General features: G+C 37.3%; 1 protein-coding gene and 1 pseudogene across 1 annotated transcript; both read left to right on the top strand.

The window, feature by feature from the left end:
- The first annotated feature begins 4841 nt into the window (after positions 1-4841).
- On the top strand, positions 4842-5801 carry LOC134387556 (olfactory receptor 7G1-like). Its single transcript, XM_063110002.1, has one exon. The coding sequence runs from the start codon at positions 4863-4865 to the stop codon at positions 5799-5801; it is 939 nt and encodes a 312-aa protein (XP_062966072.1). The 5' UTR covers positions 4842-4862.
- Positions 5802-15617: 9816 nt separating this feature from the next.
- LOC134388424 (olfactory receptor 7G2-like) lies at positions 15618-16555 on the top strand (annotated as a pseudogene).
- The last annotated feature ends 5490 nt before the right edge of the window (positions 16556-22045 follow it).

The raw sequence follows: 22045 nt of genomic DNA, 5'->3' as shown, positions 1-22045 counted from the left end.
AAAGCAAAGACCACATGATCATCTGTATTGACACTGAAAAAGCATTTGACAAAATTCAACATCCTCTCATTATAAAGACTCTCTACAAGTTAGGCATAGATGGAAATTATCTCAACCTAATTAAAGCCATATACCATAAGCCCACTGCCAATATCATCTGGAAAACAGGAACTAGACAAGGATGCCCACTCTCACCATTCCTGTTCAACATAGTGTTGGAAGTACTAGCCAGGACAATCAGAGAAGAGAAGGAAATAAATGGCATCCAGATTGGATGAAGTCAAGTTGTCCCTTTTTGCAGAAAATTTGGTCCTATATATTGAACAGCCTAAAGCTTCTATAAAATAAACTCCTAGTTGATAAATGTTTTCAGCAAAGTTACAGGATACAAAATCAACACAGAAAAATCAGTAGCATTTCTATACTCCACCAGTGAACATGCAGAAAAAGAAATCGAGAAAGCTAGCCCATTTACAATAGCCACCAAAACAATAAAATATTTAGGAATAAAGTTGAGCAAGGATGTGAAAAATCTCTATGAGGAAAACTACAAAGCACTGTTGAGAGAAATTAAAGAGGACAAAAGAAGATAGAAAGATATCCCATGCTCATGGATTGGAAGAATTAACATTGTGAAAATGTCCATATTACCCAAAGTGATCTATAGATTCAACGCAATCCCCATCAAAATTCCAATGACATTTTTCTCTGAGATGGAAAAAGCTATCCAGACATATATATGGAACAACAAAAGACCATGCATAGCCAAATGAATCCTGAGCAAAAGAAATAAAACTGGAGGCATAACACCACCTGACTTTAAACTATATTATAAAGCTATAATGACCAAAGTAGCATGGTACTGGCATAAAAACAGACACACAGACCAATGGGATAGAATAGAGAACCCAGAAATCAATCCACACACCTACAGCCATCTGATCTTTGACAAAAGCAGCAAAGCTACATACTGGGGAAGAGACTTCCTCTTCAACAAGTGGTGCTGGGAAAACTGGATACTCATATGTAGGAGAGTGAATCTAGACCCGTATATTTCACCATATAGCAAAATCAACTCAAAATGGATTAAAAATTAAATATACATCCTGAAACAATAAAAGTCCTTAAAGAAAACATAAGGGAAACACTCCAGTAAGTAGGAATGGGTACAGAATTCATGAATAGGACCCAAAAAGCACAGGCAACTAAAGGTCAGGTAAACATATGGGATTATATCAAACTAAAAAGCTTCTGCACAGCAAGAGAAACAATCAACAGAGTAAAAAAAATCCAACACAGTGGGGAAAATATTTGCAAAATATACATCTGACGAAGGATTAATACCCAGAATATACAAGGAACTCAAACAACTTTACAGCAAAAAACCACAAATAACTCAATTAAAAAATGGGCAAAGGAGCTGAACAGGCATTTCTCAAAGGAAGATATAGGAATGGCCAACAGACGCATGAAAAAATGCTCAATATCACTCAACATCCAGGAAATGCAAATCAAAACCACACTGAGATACCATCTTACCCCAGTTAGGATGGCTAAAATCCAAAAGACTGAGAACAATAAGTGCTGATAAGGTTGCGGAGAAAAAGGAACTCTCATCCACTGTTGGTGGGGCTGCAAAATGGTGCAGCCTCTATGGAAAATGATATGGAGGTTCCTCAAACAATTACAGATAGATCTACAATATGACTCGGTGATTCCACTGCTGGGAATATACCCAGAGGAATGGGAATCATCATGCCAAAGACATATCTGTACTCCAGTGTTTATTGCAGCACTATTTACAATAGCCAAGAGTTGGAATGAGCCCAAATGTCCATCATCAGATGAGCAGATAAGGAAACTGTGGTGCATCTACGCAATGGAATACTACTCTGCTATAAAAAAGAATGAAATACTACCATTCCCAAGAACATGGACGGGCTTAGAGAAAATAATATTAAATGTAACAAGTCAGGCACAGAAAGAGAAATACCACATTCTCACTTATGTGTGGGAGCTAAAAATTAATAAATAAATAAGCACACATGGAAATAAATGGTGGGGATGGGAGGAAGAAGACAAAATAACCACAGAAATTCCTTGCAATATTTAAGTCAAGTGCACAGATATGATGGGGGGGAGGGGAGGGGAGGAGAGGAATGGGTAAAGGGGCATGAAGATCAAGTACAATGTATTTCAAGAAGTAAAATTAAATTAAATTAAATTTTAAAAAGAGAAATACCATATTTTCCAGTAAGCCCATACTAGGTCCAAAAGAAACAAAATATGTGTGTCAAAGACATATCCACACTCCCATGTTTATTGCAGCATTATTTGCAATAGGCAAGATATGGAATCAACCTAAGGGTACATCAACAGGTGAATGGTTAGGTGGACAAAATAGATAAAATATGGAATATATACACAGTGAAATTGTCATAAAAAGAGAATAAAATTCTGTCATTTGCAGCAACATAGATGTGCCTGGAGGACATTATGTTAAGCAAAATAAGCCAGGCACAGAAATACAAATATTGCATGTTCTCAGTCATATGTGGGAGCTCACAGAGTTGATCTCATAGAAGAAGAGAGTAGAATAGTGGTTACCTGAGACTGGGAATGTTAAGGTGCGGGGGAAGAGAGAGAAAGTATGGTTAATGTTTGCAAAATACAGTTGGACAGGAGAAATAAGTCCTAGTGTTCAAGAGGGTGACTTTAGTCAATTATGTACCAATTAAAATTAATTAATTACTATAAAAACAAAAATAAATGGCTATTATTTGAACCCGTTGTTCCCTAAGGTTAAGAAAAATGTATATTTTTAAAAACTGAAACAAAATTTCAGAAGGTGGTGATGAAAGCCTGAAAACGGAGTGACAGATCATCAGTCAGTATCGATCAGAGACAGAATTGTCACAGAGAATAAATTAGAATCTATTATACAAAATATACATAACAAAGTTTAAGGTTCAGGAAATATTCCATGACTCAAAGAGAAAAACCCTCAACTGTTTGCACTTTTACAAACAATGCAAACATATTATAACTTAGCATGTTCTTACTTATGTGGAAGCAGGTAAGGTTGAGCTCATAAAGTAGAGAGTAGAATTGTGATTTCTAAAGACTGGAAAAGGTAGAGGGAATGGGAGGAAAGCGGAAAGTTGGGAAATGGATACCAACTTACAACAAGATAGGAAGAATAAGTTCTTGTGTTCTATAGCACTGCTACGTTTCTATAAATAATAGTAATTTATTGTATAAATTGTAATGGTTAGAAGAGAGTTAAAATGTTCTCAACACAAAGAAATGATAGAGGTTTGGGATAATGGATATGCAAACGACATCAATATGAACATCATGCCTTGTATATTAAAATATCACTCTGTCTAGCTGTAATTATAATTTAACTACCCTGATTAGATCATCACATATTGTATACATGTACTGAAATATAACACTGTACCCATAAACAGGTACAATCAACACATTTCAATTAAAAAATTAATTAAAAAATACTCTGTACCCCACAATGTTCAATAAAAATAACAATAATAATTTTTAAAATAGATGTACTTTAAAATATATTTATATCTACATATATAAGCTACATTTTCAGGCCTAAAATTACTATAATTGATTAGACAGTGATGTCATCGTTCACCCCTAAAGAGGCTGAAATACAATTAGAGAAGAGGTGTGTGCACCTGTGCAAGGTGTGTGAAATGGGGATGAGCAGGCACAGATGGAGAAAAGGAGACAGTGTACACCTGGCCTCACAGGGTCAGGGAAGCAGCCATCTTGACTTTCTTCATTCTGGAGTCTTGGTCTTTAAGGATTTGCAGTGCCCTGGGATCACAGTGACAATATAATTGCTTGGCTAATGAGGAACTTTGGGAATCAAGCCTCTAGGAATACAGAGATGACAATGTGCCTCCGACTACCTCATTCATCAGTTCTCTAGTAAATAAATAGCAGGACTGAGGCTCCTCCCAGAGTGACCCCTCTTGGACAGGAGACCAGTGACTCACTCAATCCCTCTTCTCTGATGATGGATCTTTCATATGATACACTCAAAGATGTCAAGCATTATTCCATTGTGACTCCACCCAGGTAATCTAAATTCCCTTAATTCATGTTAGCAAATGAAGGCAAGTGTTCTACTGCAATTTCATCTGGGGGAAGCTGACAGTAAGGATGTCTATCAGGTCATTAGAATCAAGTCCCCATGGGTCCCTTGTCTAACTACCTGTCCTTTGTACCTTTGCACCAATACTGGAGCACCTCTCATCTACTAATCTCGGGCTCAGTCTCTACAATGGCCAGGACCATTGTACTCTTAAGCAGGAATCTGCCTTTTCTAAAACAGAAGGACTGTTATAAAATTCTCTGACATTTACCAGCAACCCAGTGGTTGTGGGGGCAGAAAGTTTGTTAACTTCATCTTATCTTCCCATTCCTGGTTCTTGACACACCTTTGTATCATCTCTATGTCCTGGGTCTGATGTCTCTGGGGATCCAGACAGAATCTTTAAGCTGCCTCCCCAGTCTGTGTGTTTCTCTTAAAAAATTACCAAATATTTTAAGTAATCAGAACAGTACAGGTAGTCTATTTTTTAATGATGACCCCTTAACCTTTTCTAGAAGTAAAAATTATTGACAGTCCACAGTACAAAATCCAGGTTTTTTAAAAGTAACAAAACAATATGCATACAGAAGACAACCTTTCTTTAATTTTCCTCCATTAGAAGCCAACCCTTCCTACCATGGTGTTTCCCTCTCTGATGTTATTGCTCTTGCTGGCCTAGAAAACACATATTGGATTGTCCTGTCACCCCGTCTCTTCCATCAGATTCATCAACAACATGGAATCCAGAAACCAAACAGGTGTTGCAAAATTCTTTCTCATGGAGGTGACAGAGGATCCAGAACTGCAGCCCCTCCTCTTCAGCCTGTTCCTGTCCATGTACCTGGTCACCATCCTGGGAAACCTGCTCATCATCCTGGCTGTCATCTCTGACTCCCACCTCCACACCCCCATGTACTTCCTTCTCTCCAATCTGTCCTTTACCGACATCAGTTTAAGCACAACTACCATCCCCAAAATGCTGCTCAACATCCAAACACAGAATCAGGGCATCACTTATAAAGGTTGCCTCACCCAGGTCTGCCTGGTCCTGGTTTTCACTGGTATGGAAAGTTGCCTTCTTGCAATAATGGCTTATGACCGTTATGTGGCCATCTGTCACCCACTGAGGTACACAGTCATCATAAGCATCCGTCTGTGTGGCCTGCTGACTCTACTCTCCCTGTTTGTGAGCATTGTGGATGCCCTGGTTCAGAGCCTGATGGTGCTGCAGCTGTCCTTCTGCACAGATGTTGAAATCCCCCTCTTCTTCTGTGAAGTTGTTCAGGTCATCAAGGTTGCATGTTCTGATGCCCTCGTTAATACTATTCTGATATATTTTGCAAGTAGTGTACTTGGTGCTATTCCTTTGTTTGGAATAATTGTCTCTTATGCTCAAATTGCCGTCTCAGTTTTGAGGATGCCAGCAGCAGGAGGAAAGTATAAAGCTTTTTCCACGTGTGGGTCTCACCTCTCAGTTTTGTTCTTGTTCTATGGGACTGGTTTGGGGGTGTACATTAGTTCTGCAGTTACTGACTCATCCAGAATCACTGCAGTGGCTTCAATGATGTACACTGTGGTCCCTCAAATGATGAACCCCTTTATCTACAGCCTGAGGAACAGGGACATGAAGGGAGCTTTGGGGAAACTCATTGGTAAGATGCTTTCTCCTTCGTGATGATGTTATCTACTTTGGACTGGGGTTTCTAGAATAAGTCAACATGTCCGAAATCCTTGGTGAGTCAGAATGCCTGACTCTTGCATCTAAAATAATTAGTTAACATAATGGATAAGCATATTGTTATTTGGTATTGAAATCTGACTTGCTTTTCCTATAACTCTGTGATGTTTCAAAAATGAGTTCCATTCTCTAAGCTCCATTTCTTTGTGTGGCTCATTTACAAAGTTAACCTGAGACAAGTGTTGTAGTGATTTGGTTGAAACATTCTCAGAAGAAGAAAAGTAGATATTTCACACTTTGGGGTGAGAATCCAAAGAAAGCTGTGTTCATAGCACAGGCCTGACCTAATATAAGGACCATGTGAATTGCACACCAGAGTGACACCTTCTATGAGTCACGGAAACTGATTATTCATACCACAATTCAGTAATTTCAGAGATCATTCATTGGTAAACTGTGTCTGTGCACATCAATATCAGCATCCACTATACTCAGTTGCATCAGTTTTGTCATATATAAAATTGTTATAATTAGATTATGTCAGTGGTTTGAGATAATTGTTAATCAGTGAAGAAAAGTCTGTTTCTAATAATTGAAAGATATTCTGAATATAATAAGCTCAAACAATAAAGAGAGCTATATTTCTTTGCAAAGATATCAGAGGTAAGGAATGTGTAGGATAATTCATTCATTTCTCCATGTGGTGGCTTTCTCCTATGGTTTCTTCTCCTCATGGACCCAGACAGGGCATCATATCCAGACATGACATTAGGGACAGAAATCTGAATGCCCTTTCCCCCATCTATTGGTAAATGAGGTTGCTTGGAGTCATCCAGAAGGTATCTCCTTTAATCTCATTGCTGAGAAATGGACCATATGCCCTTTCTTAATCTAGCCTCTGGTGAAGGGGAAACGATTAGTATGAGAGCCTTAGACTGACCATATAGAGTGTAATTCCTGTTTTGAAGTTTGCTCTGATAAGCATTACAGACACTTAATGGCTGGCACCTAGTAAGTACTCAATATAATTACATAGTATCATGTAATTATATCTTGCTTATAATTATATTCTTATAATCCTATCATTCTCATGTATTTTTTCCATTTACTTCAACAATAGATTTGTTTTCTTTATTGTCGTATTTATAAATACAGCTACATTTTTGGTCTGCGTAATAGAATTAAATAATTATTAGATCAGCAAGGCAAAGATTGGTAATATTCTTGCAGCATCTTATCTGCTTTGAAACATTCTCCTTGAAATATATGTCTGACTTTTCACTTTTCTCCTCAGTCATCTTGCTGTGTTTCTTACACATCTCTTTTGGAGTCCACAGGGAATTGTAATTAAATAAAAATAATTGTATCATTTATGTGTTAGAGAATGCACTGCAGCCTTGGGGCTCCCATGAAAATCTCTTTCATGTGTCTTTACAAGAAAGGTTATTCTACGAAGAAGTACTTTAGTTTGACAAGGAGATATTGAGTAACACAAGACAGGAATAAAAGGAAACTAGCAATTTAGTGACATCACTTTTTCCATATCCACCAAAAAAGTAGGCCCATATGAAAATGGTGGAGGTATCAAAGGATAGTCAGAGGAGTGGCAGGAGATCCTTCTGTTGCGGTTGTCATTAGAGGTTGGGATGGGATTTATTGTCGTTTATAGAATACCTGGAGAGATGAATTACATGAAGTCTTTGCTCATAGGGTAGATTCCCTAATGTAACCCTAGAACCACTGACTTTGAGTCACTGAGTAGACATGTGATGGATGCTCATGTATTTGTAGTAATCAAAAATCTTTATTATTTTTTTATGCAGCTCTGAATTTCCATGTAATGTCCTTTCATTTCAAACTGGTGTCATTTTATTTCAACCCTTTAACATTTCTTGTCGAGCAGGCCTATGATACCAAACTCCCTCAGCTTTCACTTGTCTAAAGACACCTTATTTCTCCCTCACTTTTCTGAGGAATATTTTTCTGACTATAAAATTCTAGGTTGAAGGCTGGCTGGTTAGCTGAGTTGGTTAGAGTGTAGTGTTATGACACCAACATCAAGTGTTTGGATCCCCAAACTGGCCAGCTGCCAAAAAAAATCTAAAATTCTAGTTTGAAATATTTTTAGCACCTTAAATATGTCACTACTGCTAAATTCCTGCTTCCATTGTTCTGAGGAGAAATTCACTGTTAATCTTAATAAGGATCCCTTGTCGGTAACAAGGCACTTCTTTCCTGCTGCTTGTGAGATTCTCTCTTAGATTTTGGCAAATTGATAATAATGTGTCTTGGTGTGAGTCTCTTTGAGTTAATCCTACATACAGTTCTTTGAGGTTCTCAGATTTATCAAATTTGGGTAAGTTTTTGCCATTTATTTCTTCAAATATTCTTTCTGCTCCTTTATTTTTCTGTACTCTTCCTGGGAGTCACATAATGAATATATTGGTTTGCTTCATGGTGTCTCATAGGTCTCTTAAACTATGCTCACTTTTTAAATTCTTTTTTCTTTCTGCCTCTCAAAATCTAAAAATTAGATTCTCCCTGATGGTTTGATTTTTAGTGTTTTTAGTTGTTGAATGCAGTAGCAGTCCATTTGCTTAGTAACTTTCCCAAAATACATTTGTAAGGACTGTATTCCTTGTTGCATGTGATTACTGACGTTTATGTTCCTTAGCTTTGTTCACCTAGTGCTTGACAGAGATTTCTTTGGATTTCAGAAGCTAATACAAACAAAAAACAAATAACACACCTCTCTCAGTCTTTGTGGATTGTATCTGTGCTGTGGCACTCCTTCATGACTTAGACAGTCTTTCCCTAAGCCTAGGAATTAGAACAATGTGAAAGCTTAGGGTCTTCTCTGGTCTTTTCTGAGTGTATATTTTGCCATGGGCATACCCATGGCTTTCTAAATTCCCTCAAATGCAGGGCTGCTTTTCAAAGTCCTAATTTCCTAAAGAAACTTTCTACAGTTTTGCTTCTGGCCTTAAGTGGTCTATTGTATATTTTGATTGTATCTCTTATTCTAAGCATCATCTGAACTATTAATTTCATTTTCAGTGTTTTGGTACAATATCTACTGATTTCTAAGCTTGAGTTCAGAGTTATGCTAAACAGAGACTAATGCATTGTGTCAATTCTCTAGGTAGCTCCCAGTTGGGTTAGAGAAGACATATACAATGATGTGAGAAAATGTTCACTCTGCTTCTTCCAGAGACATGAACCAGGGTCTCACCTGGGGACACAGGCTGCTGTTGTTTCCTTACTAAGATTTCTGCCATGCTGGGAAGGGGGTGGAGGCAATGGCAAATAAAAACACCATACAACTTTTCTTCTATATTGAAGTTGCCTTTTCCTTGATTCAGCACTCAGTTTGTTGCTGAAAGTATGGACTGTTTTGCAAAGTTCTGACAAAGATAGTTTTGATAGTTTCTACTTGTTTTTTGATGTTTTCTTGAGGGGCTAGGTGCTTGAAGCTGCTTACTCTGCCATTTTGTTAGTGTTACTCTTCCATGCACAGTCTTGTGTGATTACAAAGAGTATAGTAGAAACTTCTGAATATAATGTGTAGAAATAGAATTCAATGAGGCATGCATAGATCTATGCCTTAGAATTAGCTTTTTCTCAATACTACACATCCTCACTCATAAGTGGGAGCTAAGAGAAAAAGAAGGAAGGAAAGAAAGATCGCAGTGGTGCATTGGACTTGCAGAAGAAGAGAATACACCTAAGGTTGCTGGGAGTTTGGGGGTGAGGAAGAGAGAGGGAGGGAGGTTGGGGAGAGGCTGTGTGGGGGACACGGTAAAAAATTGCAATTTGTGGTAATGGCCATGCTGATAGTATTTATCTGATCATCACATCTTGGGCACAGGTGCTGACAGTCAGCTTTGTAACCCATGAATATGCATAATCAATAAAAAATAAATAAATAAAATAATGTGCTTTTTCTCATTATTTTTTCTATGTTATCACTTGTATTTTACAGGTAATCTACATATACTTAGATAATAAACTATATCTTTTTGGTCCATCTCCAGTTTTATTCCTTTTTCTCCCAAGTTTATGAATTTGTATTTTTCTTATCCATGCATTTACATGCATTAGTTACATATCTTGTCAATAAACAGCATGTAGCAATGTTTTGCACTTTCATTGTATAGATGTTAAAATGAACAATCATTTTGCAAAGTGCTATCTTTAGACAACATTAGATTTTTGAGATCCATGTTAATATATACAGATCTATCATTAGACAAATGGATAAACATGGCATATTCATAAAATAAAACACCATATTGGAGTTAATAAAGAAACTATATTTTTGAGTCTGTAGTTTTAAATATCATTTCAGTATTCCTGAGATTGTCATTAGCATAAGGGTGCCTCTGAATGTACCTAAGGAAAGAAGACTGGGATGCAATTACAGAAGGGAACTGTGCCCATGTGTGCAAAGCACTTAAAATACATGTGAGCAGAAACAGGTGTACAGTAGAGGATTACATACTTTTGGCCTTCCAGGTTGAGCAAATCAGCCAGTGTGAAGTTCTGCCTTCTTTGAGCCTTGATCCTTAAGGATTTGCACTGCCCTGGGATCAGAATGATAAGAAAATTGAACACCCACAAAGTTTTGGATATTGAACCTGGCCACAAAACTTACAAATAGTCGACCTGTTGCTACCCCTTTCAAGAACCCTGCCCACATCAGTAGGCAGCACACCTAAGCCTCTTCCCAGAGATAATCCTTTTTCACAGCAGCTCAGTTCTTCACTCTGTATTTCCATGCTGCCTGAGTTCAGGCTTCCATTTATGTCCTTCAACATCATGGGGAGAAATGATATTATTCCTTAGGGTTGGCACCCAGGGAACCTGAAGTCTCTTAGTTTATGTTTTGCAGATAGGAAGAGATCTTATTCTTCCAATCCATCTGGGAGCTACAAGTTGGGAATATGCAAAACGGGAGAACTTAATTAGCCAAGGAAGTGCCTTCCTAGTTAACCATCACGTTTGCTTGTAAGTTTGCATCAATATTTAGCAGTTATCGGATTACTGATTTCCTTCTCTGACCCTAACATTCTGGGGACTTTTTCCATTCTCAATAGAAAATTTCCCCGGTACAATTCTGATAAATATTCTAGAATTCTCTAAAATGTTATTTAATTTTTAGTTAGAGGAAGGGACATATGGTCGCCTATTACTTGTCCTTTTATTTGAGTTCCTTGATATACCTTTTGAAGGGTGATCTTTGATCTCGATTCTGGCAATGGGCTATAAGGACTCCGGTATCAAAGGTGGAAAATTAGAGGTGAAGTTGTCTTTGTTTGCTGATGACATAATTTTATATATATAGAAAACCTTAACAACTCCACACTAAAACTGTAAGAGCTAATAAACAAATTCAGTAAAGTTGCAGAATATAAACCCAACACTTAAAAGTCAGAAGTGTTTCTACATACCAACAATAAACTACTGAGAAAAGGTCTGGAAAACAATCCCATTCATAATACTTACAAAAATAAAATAAAATAGGAATAAATTTAACCAAGGAGTGAAAGATATGTACACTGAAAACTATAAACATTGATGAAAGAAACTGAAGAAAACACAAGTAAATAAAAAGATATTCTGCGTTCACAGGCTGGAAGAATTAATACGTGATCTATAGACACAAAGCAATCCCTATCAAAATGCTACTATTTTTTTTTCCCACAGAAATAGATAAAACAATCTAAAAACATGCATGGAACCAAAAAAGACTCTGAGTGGCTGTAAGGGAAGTGGAAAAAGCTTAGTCAGGCTAACTCACCTCACATCTGTTACAAATGGGCAAGATTCAGCACATTCACTAGAAACAAGTTATAAAGGTAGTGTAACTGTGTGTGTGCATGCATTTACTGATTCAGCATGGTTGTTGCAATTATGTGATACTTTGCTTGTGGCCACTATTGTGTACTAAGAATATATAATTAACTGCTCTGAACCGCTGGTTGGCAGAACATGGAGGGTCAGTGGAGTAGAGCTTGAGCTCATGTCTGAGAATAAAGCATGTATTTGAAGCTCATATCTGAAGAATAAAATACGTCTACCTTGCAGAACACTGCCAGAATCTTTTTTTCAATTACCTGACTCATGACCTGTACAGGAAGGGGCAGAAAGATCTGAGATTCAGCCCAACAGTGGCCAAACCAATTATGAGCAAAAAGCACAAAACTTGGAGGCATCACAATACCTGACTTCAAAATATACTATGAAGTTATAGTAATCCAAACAATGCGGTACTGGCATAGAAACAGACATATAGACGAAATGAAGCAAAATAGAGAGCCCAGAAAACAATCTACACATTAACAGATAATTGATTTTTGACAAAGCTGTCAAGAACACACAATGGGGAAAGGATTGTTTTTCAACAAATTTCATTGGAAAAAACCGTATATCCACATGTAGAAGGATGAAATTTGCTCCTTGTCTCACAACATATACAAAAAATCAGCTCAACATGTATTAAAGATTTAAACACATGACCTGAAACTATAAAACTACTAGAAGAAAGCATAGAGGAAGAGCTACATGACATTAGTCTGATTTTTTGGATTTGACCTCAAAAGCACAGGCAATTAAGAGCAATAATAGACAAATGGTATTATATTCAACTAAAAATTTTTACACAGCAAGAGAAACAATCAATCAAATGAAGAGATACCCTACAGAATGGGAGAAAGTATTTACAAACTTTACTCCTGATAAAGAGCTAATATTCAAAATACATAAGAAACTCAAAGTACTGAATAAAAAGAAAACAAATAACCAAAGTGAAAAATGGGCAAAAACATACAATAAATTTCTGTTAATTCAAATGGCTAGAAGAGAGGAGCTCAAATTCTCTTATCACAAATAAATGATATGTTTTGACAATGATAAATGTGTTAATTATCCTGATTTGATTATCACACATTGTATACATGTATTAAAATATAACTCTGTACCCCATAAATAAGTATGATCAATACATGTCAATTAAAAAATGTAAATAAATAAATAAATAAATATTTTTGAAATGGGGAAAGAGCCTGAATAGACATTTCCCAAAAGAAAACATACACATGTCCAACAGCTATATGAAAAAAATCTCAACACCACTAATCATCAACAAAATGCAAATTAAACCATAATGAGACATCACTTCACACCTGCTAGAATGGCTATACTCAAAAATATGAAAAATAAGTGTTGATGAGAATGAGGAGAAAAGGAAACCTTTGTACACTGTTGCTGGGAATGTAAATTAGTACAGCCATTATGTAAAATAGTATGGAGGTTCCTTAAAAAATTAAAAGTTGAACGAATGAATGATCCAGAAATCCCACTACTGGGTATATATTCAAAGGAAATGAAGTCATTATGTCATAGAGATGTCTGCACTCCCATGTTCATTGCAGCATTAGTCACAGTAGCCAAGATAATGGAATCAAGGTAAGTGCCCACCAGTGGATGAATGGATTTTTAAAATGTGGTGTATATCCATAATGGAATACTATTCAGCCTTATGAAAGAAGGAAATCCTGCCATTTATAACAACATGCATGAATCTGGAGGACATTATGCTAAGTGAAACAAGCTGGGTACAAAAATGCATATACAGCATGATTTCACTTATATGTGGAATTTGAAAAGTTGAACTCATAGAAACAGAGAACAGAATGGTGTTTACAGGGGCTGAGCTGGGGGGCAGGTGTGAAGATGATTGTCAAAGAATACAAAATTTCAGTTAGGCAGGAAGAATGAGTTCAAGAGATCTATTGTACAGCATAGTGACTATAGTTAACTATTTTATTCTTGAACATTGCTAAGAGAGCTGTGTTTAAATGCTCTCACTACGAAAAATAGTCAGTATGTGATCTAATGTATATGTTTTTAAAATTATATGTTAATTAGCTTGAATTAGCCATTTCGTAGTGTAAACATATTTTTAAATTTTTATTTATTTATTTTATTGGTTATGAATATTCTTGGGGCACAAAGCTAATTGTCACCACTCATGCCTAAGATGTGATGTCCAGATCCACACTGGCAGCATGCCAAGTACCACAAATTGTGATTATCCCCCATGTCCCCCACCTAGTTATCCCCACCCGCTCTCCCTCTCCCCCTTTCCCCACTCGACTTTGTATCCCTAGGTATGTTCTCTCCCTCTGCAACTCCAATGCACCACTGTGGTCTTCCTTTCCTTCCTTCTTTCTCTCTTAGCTCCCTTGTGACTGGCTATTTTTTTTATAAAGAAATTAATTTATTAATTGACAAATAAAATGTATATATTTATCAGGTACAACATGATGTTTTTAAAACATTTTTGTTTTATTTATTTATAAAAACAAAAAATCGGCAGTCACAAATAGGAAAATACTGCATGCATCCATTTACATGAAGTACTCAGTACTCAAATTCATAGACATGGAAATTAGAATGATGGTTGCCAGGGGAAGTGGGGTGGGGGAAATAAGTACCTGCTGCTTAAAGGCATAGGGTTTTATTTTTGCAAGATAAAAAGAGTTCTGGAGATCGGTTGCACAACAATGTGGATGTGCTTAACACTACTGAACTCTACATGTGAAAATGTCAACGATGATAAATTTTATGTAATGTATATTTTAGCACAATTTAAGAGAAAGTCACATGCATATGACAACTCCTGATTTTACCCGTGCAGAAAGGCATTCTCCCTTAAATTCCAAACTTGTATATCCGAGTGCCTCGCTCAGCTCACCTTGTGGATGCCCAATAGACAAATTAAAAACATATCCAAAACCCTGATATAATCTCCCAAATATGCTTTACCCATAGTGTTTTCTATCACAGCTGATGACTACTCCATTGTTTTAGGTGCTCAAGCCAAAAATCTTGGCATCATCTTAATTTTGCATTTTCTCCCACATCCTGTGCACAGTCTTTCAGAAAGCACTTTTGTCTATATTATCAAAATATATCCAATGTCCAGCCAAATCTCACCAGCTTCGCTATTACCACAATAGACCATTATTTTGGGATGATTAGAACAGCACCAACCTAGGGTACCCTGAGTGTGCCTGTGCCATCAGGAGGTCGCTTGTACAATCTCCCTCAAGCTTCCTCTTTGTTTTCATCATTATCCCATCACTCATTCTGTTTCAGTCATATTCTATTCTCTCTCTCCCCCCTCCTCCCCCCTCCTTTATTGGTGGCTGGCCAGTATGGGGATCTGAACCCTTGACCTTGCTGTAATAACACCATGCTCTAACCAACTGAGATAACCAGCCAGCCCTCAGCCATACTGAACTCCCTTTCTATTATTGAGCCCACCAGGTATGCTTCCACCTCAGGGCCTTTGCACTTGCCATTCTTTCTCCCTGTCAGTTCTTCTACCAGATATATGCATGCATTCGTCCCCATCCTCTGTTTTCTTCAGAAGTCACCTTCTTAGTGAGACCTGTTATAAGTTGTATCATATCTTCCCACATGCCAATTCCCCTTTTATGCTCTATTTTTTTCTCCCTAACATTCATAACCATCTGACACACTGTATATTTTACCGGTGCCTCACTCAGTCCCTCTTCCCTTCCAGAGGACACATCTTCCATATAATACACCAGAGATGCCAAGCTCTTTTAAAAGCAACAAAATAATACATTTATGGAAGGTACACCCTTGGCATTGCCCTCCATCAGTCTTCTTCCCTTCCCAGGATGGCATTTACCTGTGATGAAGCTCCCGTTGCTGGTCTAGTTAACACACACTTGATTGTCTTCTCTATTTTACCCCATTGTATCTATCAGATTCATTGACAACATGAAACTCAGAAACCAAACAGCAGTTTCAGAATTTGTTGTCTTGGAAGTGACAGAAGATCCAGAACTGCAGCCCCTCATCTTCAGCCTCTTCCTGACTATGTACCTGGCCACCATCCTGGGAAACCTGCTCATCATCCTGGCTGTCATCTCTGATGCACACTTGCACACACCCACATACTTCTTTCTCTCCAACCTGTCCTTTTTTGACATTTGTTTATGTACAACCACAATCCCAAAGATGCTGGTGAACATGCAAAAACAGAGTCAAAGCATCACTTACACAGGCTGCCTCACCCAGATCTGCCTTGTCCTGGTTTTGGTGGCTTGGAAAATTGTGTCCTTGCAGCCATGGCTTATGACTGCTATATGGCCATTTGTCACCCTCTGAGGTACACAGTCATCGTGAACCTCCGCCTCTGCGGTCTGCTGATTCTGCTCTCCATGCTTGTTAGCATCGGGGATGCCCTGATCCACAGCCTGATGGTGCTGCCGCTGTCCTTCTGTACAGACCTGGAAATCCCCCTCTTTTGTGAAGTTGTTCAGGTCATCAATCTTGCCTGTTCTGATACCCTTATTAATAACTTCCTGATATATATTGCAGCTAGCATATTTGGTGATGTTTCTCTTTCTGGAATTATTTTCTCTTATGCTAGAATTGTCTCTTCTGTTATGAGAATCCCATCAGTAGGAGGAAAATATAAAGCTTTTTCCACCTGTGGGTCTCACTTCTCAGTTGTGTCCTTGTTCTATGGGACAGGTTTTGAGGTGTACATTGGTTCTGCATTTACACATTCTTCCAGGAAGACTGCAGTGGCTTCAATGATGTACACTGTGGTCACTCCCATGATGAACCCCTTCATCTACAGCCTGAGGAACTGGGACCTGAAGGGAGCCTTGAGGAAATTCATGGGTAGGATACCTTCTTTTTTGTGATTGTGTCATCTGCTTTGTGATAGGGATTCATTGTGAGTCAAGGAGAAATTCTCAGTGAGCCAGAATGCCAAACTTCTGCATTAGGAAGTTCCAAAAGGAGTTAATGACATAATGGGTAAATTTATTTCAGCTTCGCATTGACACCTGTCATGCCCTTTGTATGGCTCTGTGATATTTCAAAAATAAATTCCATTCTCTAGCTCAGTTCCTTTGATTGGAGTTTATGGAATCTGAACCTGAGGTAAGGGTTATAGTGATTTTGTTGGAACATTCTCAGAAGTAGGAAAAATGGAGAAATTGGACCGGTCGTTGAAAAGACTCAAACAAAGATGTGGTTATAGTGGAGACTTCTACCTTATCCCACTCTTAGACACATGTGAATTGCACCCCAGAAACACGGGAGTGATGTTCCATGCCACAATTCAGTAGTTCTGGAGACTGGTCACTGGTAAGTTGTATGTGTGTCATGCAGCTTCAGCATCCACTACACTCAGTTTTATCATCTACAGAATTTCTACAGCTAGTTTAGCTCAGTGATGGGAGATGATTTGAGACCTTGATCATCATTGGTTAGGAAGCCTTTGTTTCTTTCTAATGAGAGAAAGTAATCCTGACTCTGATATGCACAAGCAGTAAAGAGAGTTACCTTTAATTACAAGGACTTCAGAGATGGTGTACATAGAGGAAAATCCATTTACTCCTCCCGTGGTGGTTTTATCCTAGAGCTGTTTCTCCTCATGGACCTGGATGGTTGCAATAGAGGCAGACATGCAGACATGATGCCCAGAGACAGAAACCTGACCATCCTTCCCTAGGTCTATTGATAAGTGACATTGCACAGAGTCATCCAAAATGTATCTTCTTCAGTCTTGCCAACTGTATTTGAATAATATGCCACTTCTTAAGGTAATTCCTCGGTGTGAAGAAAACAATTTCTAAGAGATACTTTGACTGGCCATGTGGAATGTAATTCCTGTTGGAAAGTTCACTCCCATAAGTACTACAAACACTTAGTAGAATTCCTCACACCTAGTAAGTACTCAGTAAAATTTAACTGGCATTATTGTATTCCTTATTTTGCCTATATGCATAATCTTGTAATGCTACTGGTCTTTTATATCTTTACCACTTGTCTCAGTAGTTAGGTTAGTTTTTGTTCATTGTTATATTTATTAGCTGCTTTTCCTGTCTGAATAACATAATAAAATAAATAATTATTAGGTAACCATGAAAAGGTTCTAGTGGTCTGGCATCTTATTTGCTTTGAAACCTTCCCGGAACTTATTTGTAAGAATGTATATGGTTTTTCACTTTCTCTTTAGTCACCTTTTTATACTGTGTTTCTTCTTCTTCTTCTTTTTTTAAAAAATCTTGCTGTTGGAGTCTACATAGAAAACATTGAATAAAATTGATTATATCATTGATGTGTTTGGCTGCAGTCTTAGGGCTCTCATGCAAAACTTTTTTAGGAGCCTTTATGAGGAATGTTATCCTATGGAGAAGTACTTTAGTTTGAGATGGATATCTTGACTGTAAGTGAAGATGGGAGAAAAGGAAAACTGGCAAGATTAGGGACATCACTCTCCCCATATGCACACAAATTGGGGGCCATAAATCAGAATTGTCTTTGTGTGTATGAGGGCTAAAACTATGGTGGTCTCAAAGGAGAATCTAAGGAGTGGCTAGAGAGCCTTCTGTGTGATCATCGCTGGAGGTCGAGGGGATGCTGTTATTTTCAGCACCACGTCTAGGAAACAGCTCTTTGTCTGGCTCCCAAGCTGTCTTCCATGCAGAGCTTCCTCCATTGACATATATAGAACTCCTGCAGAGGTAAGTCATCTGATGCTTTTTCTCAGAGGACTGGATCCCATTCCTTACCCAAGATCTACTGACTTTGAATATAGGGATACATGTGTGGGACAAGCATTTTTAGTAAGCACTGTGTCAGATTCTGATGCTCTCTGAAGTCTGAGATGCATGACTTTCCCATGAGAAGAACTTCAGAAGATGTATTTCAAATTAGGAATATGGAAGGACTTTGCTCAATTTTACTTGTTAAAATAGTATGCACAAAGTTATGCATAAAATCTATCTGTAATTTTGAAAGAATAGTAACATGACATCACCATAGTATTTACCTGAAGGGTTTCTTAATCACAGTGGTATATTCACTGCAAGTAGCAATCATTATTCTAAATTCCATATTTATCATTTTTTATGTTCTTCTACGAGGTTGAAATCTATGAAAGAAATTATCAGTATTTGATTATATTTGCCCAGTGGAAATGGCAATAGGATTAAATGCCATTGTCATATCACCCTTGTATGTATTCCTGTCCAATTTATATATTGGCTTCTTTAAAAACTTGTGAAAAGTTCAATATTAATGTTGGAATTTTGCGTTCTGAATGTTTTTACATTATTGCACTTTAAAGATTCAATCATGTTAATGGGTGTAGCAGTATTTAATTTATGTTTAATACTGTATATTTTTACATTATGTATGGTGACTTTTCAAAATTGGTATTCTTTCTGATAGTGATAGACATTTTGGTGGTTAATATTTTTCTACTATTATGAATAAATCTTTTAAATATTCTTGTATATGTCTCCTAATGGAAATAAAAAAGAGTTTTATACTTGGGGTAGAATATTCAGTGTAACAAAGTATCTATTCTTTGAATGGTTCCAAGTAGTTTTCCTTAGCGGGTGAATCACTTCGCATACACATTAAAAGTTCCTGATGTTCCACATAATCGCCAGCAGTTTTTCATTCATGTTGACAACCTAGTGGGTTTTATTTTTATTTTTTTCTAGAATTCTTTTGGAAGCCTACTTTAACTCACAGATGGTAATGATACAGTTGATAACACCAGTTTTTAGGAGGTTGGGGAGAAGGTGGGAAAATTCATTATGGCTATGAAGAAAAAAAATTACTCTTTGTGAAATATTTTTTCATTCAAATGGCTCTTCTGAAGCATATTCTACCATAGAAAAAAACTGCTAATTAGAGCACAGATACTTAGGTAAGAACTTTAATTAGGCATAAAACACAGCCCTCACATTACTGTTTGCAGGATTTTTTTTTTTTTTTGCAATTAAAGTAATGAATCTATTCAAGAAAATCAAAGGGTTTTAAAAAATATTTATTTAGTACAAATATTCATCAGATACAAGCTGATTATTCCCCCTCCTGCCCATGATGTGAGGGCCAGATTCATACTGGGGGCATACCCATTATCAGAAATTACTTTTGTACCCTTTGCCTCCTCCCAATTATCCCCAAACCTCCCCCCTGCACTCCAATTTGCAGCCCTAGGAAGGTTCCCTCCCTCTGTTGGATCACAGCACCACTGTGGTCTTTCTATCCAGCCTTCTTTTCTCTCTTAGCTCTCAAATATGAGTGAGCACATGGGGTATTTATCTCTCTGTGCTTTGCTTGTTTCACTCAACATACGTTTCTCCAGACTCATCCACATCATTGCAAATGGGAGTGCTTCATTCTTTTTTATGGCAGAGTAATATTCCATAGCATATGTATACCACAGTTTCTTTATCCAATCAGCTATTGATGGACATTTAGGTTGGTTCCATATCTTGGCTATTGCAGACAGAGCTGCAATAAACATGGGAGTGCAGGTATCTTTCGACATGACAATTTCCATTTCTCTGGATATATACCAAGAAGAGGGATTGCTGGATCATATGGAAGATCTATCTGTAGTTGTTTGAGAAACCTTCAAATCTTTTTCCAAAGTGGTTGTACTAATCTACAATCCCACCAACAGGGCAGTAGTGTTCCTTCTCTACACATCCTCACCAGCATTTGTTATTCACCGTCTTTTTGATTATAGCCAGTCTAACGTGAGTGAGGTGGTATCTCAAAGAAGTTTTAATTTGCATTTTGGGGATGACTAGTGATTTTGAGCATTTTTTCATGTGTCTGTAGGCCATTTGTATGTCTTCCTTTCAAAAAAGTCTATTCAGCTCATTTGCCCATTTTTTAATTGGGTCTTTTAATTTTTTACTGTATAATTGCTTAAGTTCTATGTATATTTTGGATATTAATCCCTTGTTGGATACATAGTTAGCATAAATGTTCTCCCACTCTGTAGATTGTCTTTTCACTGTGTTGATTGTTTCTTTTGCCATGCCAAAACTTTTTTAGTTTGATATAGTCCCATTTGCTTACTTTTTCTGCTGCTGCTTGTGCTTTTGGGCCCAAGTTCATAAAGCCTCTGCCCTCACCAAACTGCTGAAATGTTTCACCTAGATTTTCCCTTAGTAATTTTACAGTTTCAGGTCTTATACCTAGGTCTTTAATCCATTTTGAGATGAATTAAGTGTATGGTGAGAGATGCATATTTAGGTTCATTCTTCTGCATATGGATATCCAGTTTTCCAGAAACACTTGTTGAAGAGGCAATCTTTTCCCCAATGTAGATTTTTGTAGCCTTTGTCTAATATCAGAAGGCTATAAGCCTGAGGAGTGATTTCTGGGCTCTCTATTCTATTTCGCTCATCTGAATGTCTATTTTTATACCAGTACCATGCTGTTTTGGTTACAACAGCTTTGTAATATAATTTTAAGTCAGGCAGAGTATTGCCTCCACCTTTGTTGTTTTTGCTCAGGATTGCTTTGGGTATTCAAAGTCTTTTGTTTTTCCATCTGAAAGGTAAGATTGTTTTTTTGAAATTCTGTGATAAATGTCACTGGCATTTTGATGGGGATTGCGTCGAATATGTAGATCACTTTGGGTAATACGGACATTTTCACAAAGTTAATTCTTCCAATCCAAGAGAATGGAACATTTTTCCATCTTTTTGTGTCTTCTTTAATTTCTTTTAGAAGTGGTTTGCAATTCTCATTGTAGAGGTCTTTCACCTCTTTGGTTAAATTGATCCTTAGGTATCATATTTTTTTGGTGACAATTGTAAATGGGCTTACTTTCTTTATTTCTCTTCCTGTTAATTCATTATTTGATTATACAAATGCTACTGAATTGGAGGCATTTATTTTGTATCCTGCAATGTTACTGAAGTTATTAACCAGCTCTATAAGTTTTTTGATAGAGTGTTTAGGTTTTTCTATGTATAGTATCATGTCATCTGAAAATAGAGACAGTTTGACTTCATCTTTTCTAATCTGGGTCCCTTTATTTCTTTCTCTTACCTTATTGCTCTAGTTAGTGACTCCAGGAATATGTTGAATAAAGGTGGTGGGAGTGGACATCTTTGTCTTCTACCTGTCCTTAAGGGGATGGCCTGCAATTTTTCCCCATTCAGAATAATACTGGTGGTGGGCTTATCATAAATGGCTTTTATTAGGTTAAGATAATTTCCTCCTATACCTAAATTGTTGAGAAGCTTTATCATAAAGGAATGTTGAATTTTGTCAAATGCTTTTTCAGAATCTATTGAGATAATCATATGGTCTTTGCCCTTGAGCTTTCGGATGTGATGTATCACATTTATTGACTTTCATATGTT

The sequence above is a fragment of the Cynocephalus volans genome, chromosome 10, assembly GCF_027409185.1.
Source record: "Cynocephalus volans isolate mCynVol1 chromosome 10, mCynVol1.pri, whole genome shotgun sequence".
In the NCBI taxonomy this organism is placed as follows: Eukaryota; Metazoa; Chordata; class Mammalia; order Dermoptera; family Cynocephalidae; genus Cynocephalus; species Cynocephalus volans.
The sequence above is the reverse complement of the archived record's forward strand: the minus strand, read 5'-3'. Positions and strand labels throughout refer to the sequence as shown.

Coding starts and splice junctions, on each gene's coding strand:
- LOC134387556 (XM_063110002.1), top strand. CDS start 4,863: ATGGAATCCAGAAACCAAACAGGTGTTGCAAAATTCTTTCTCATGGAG.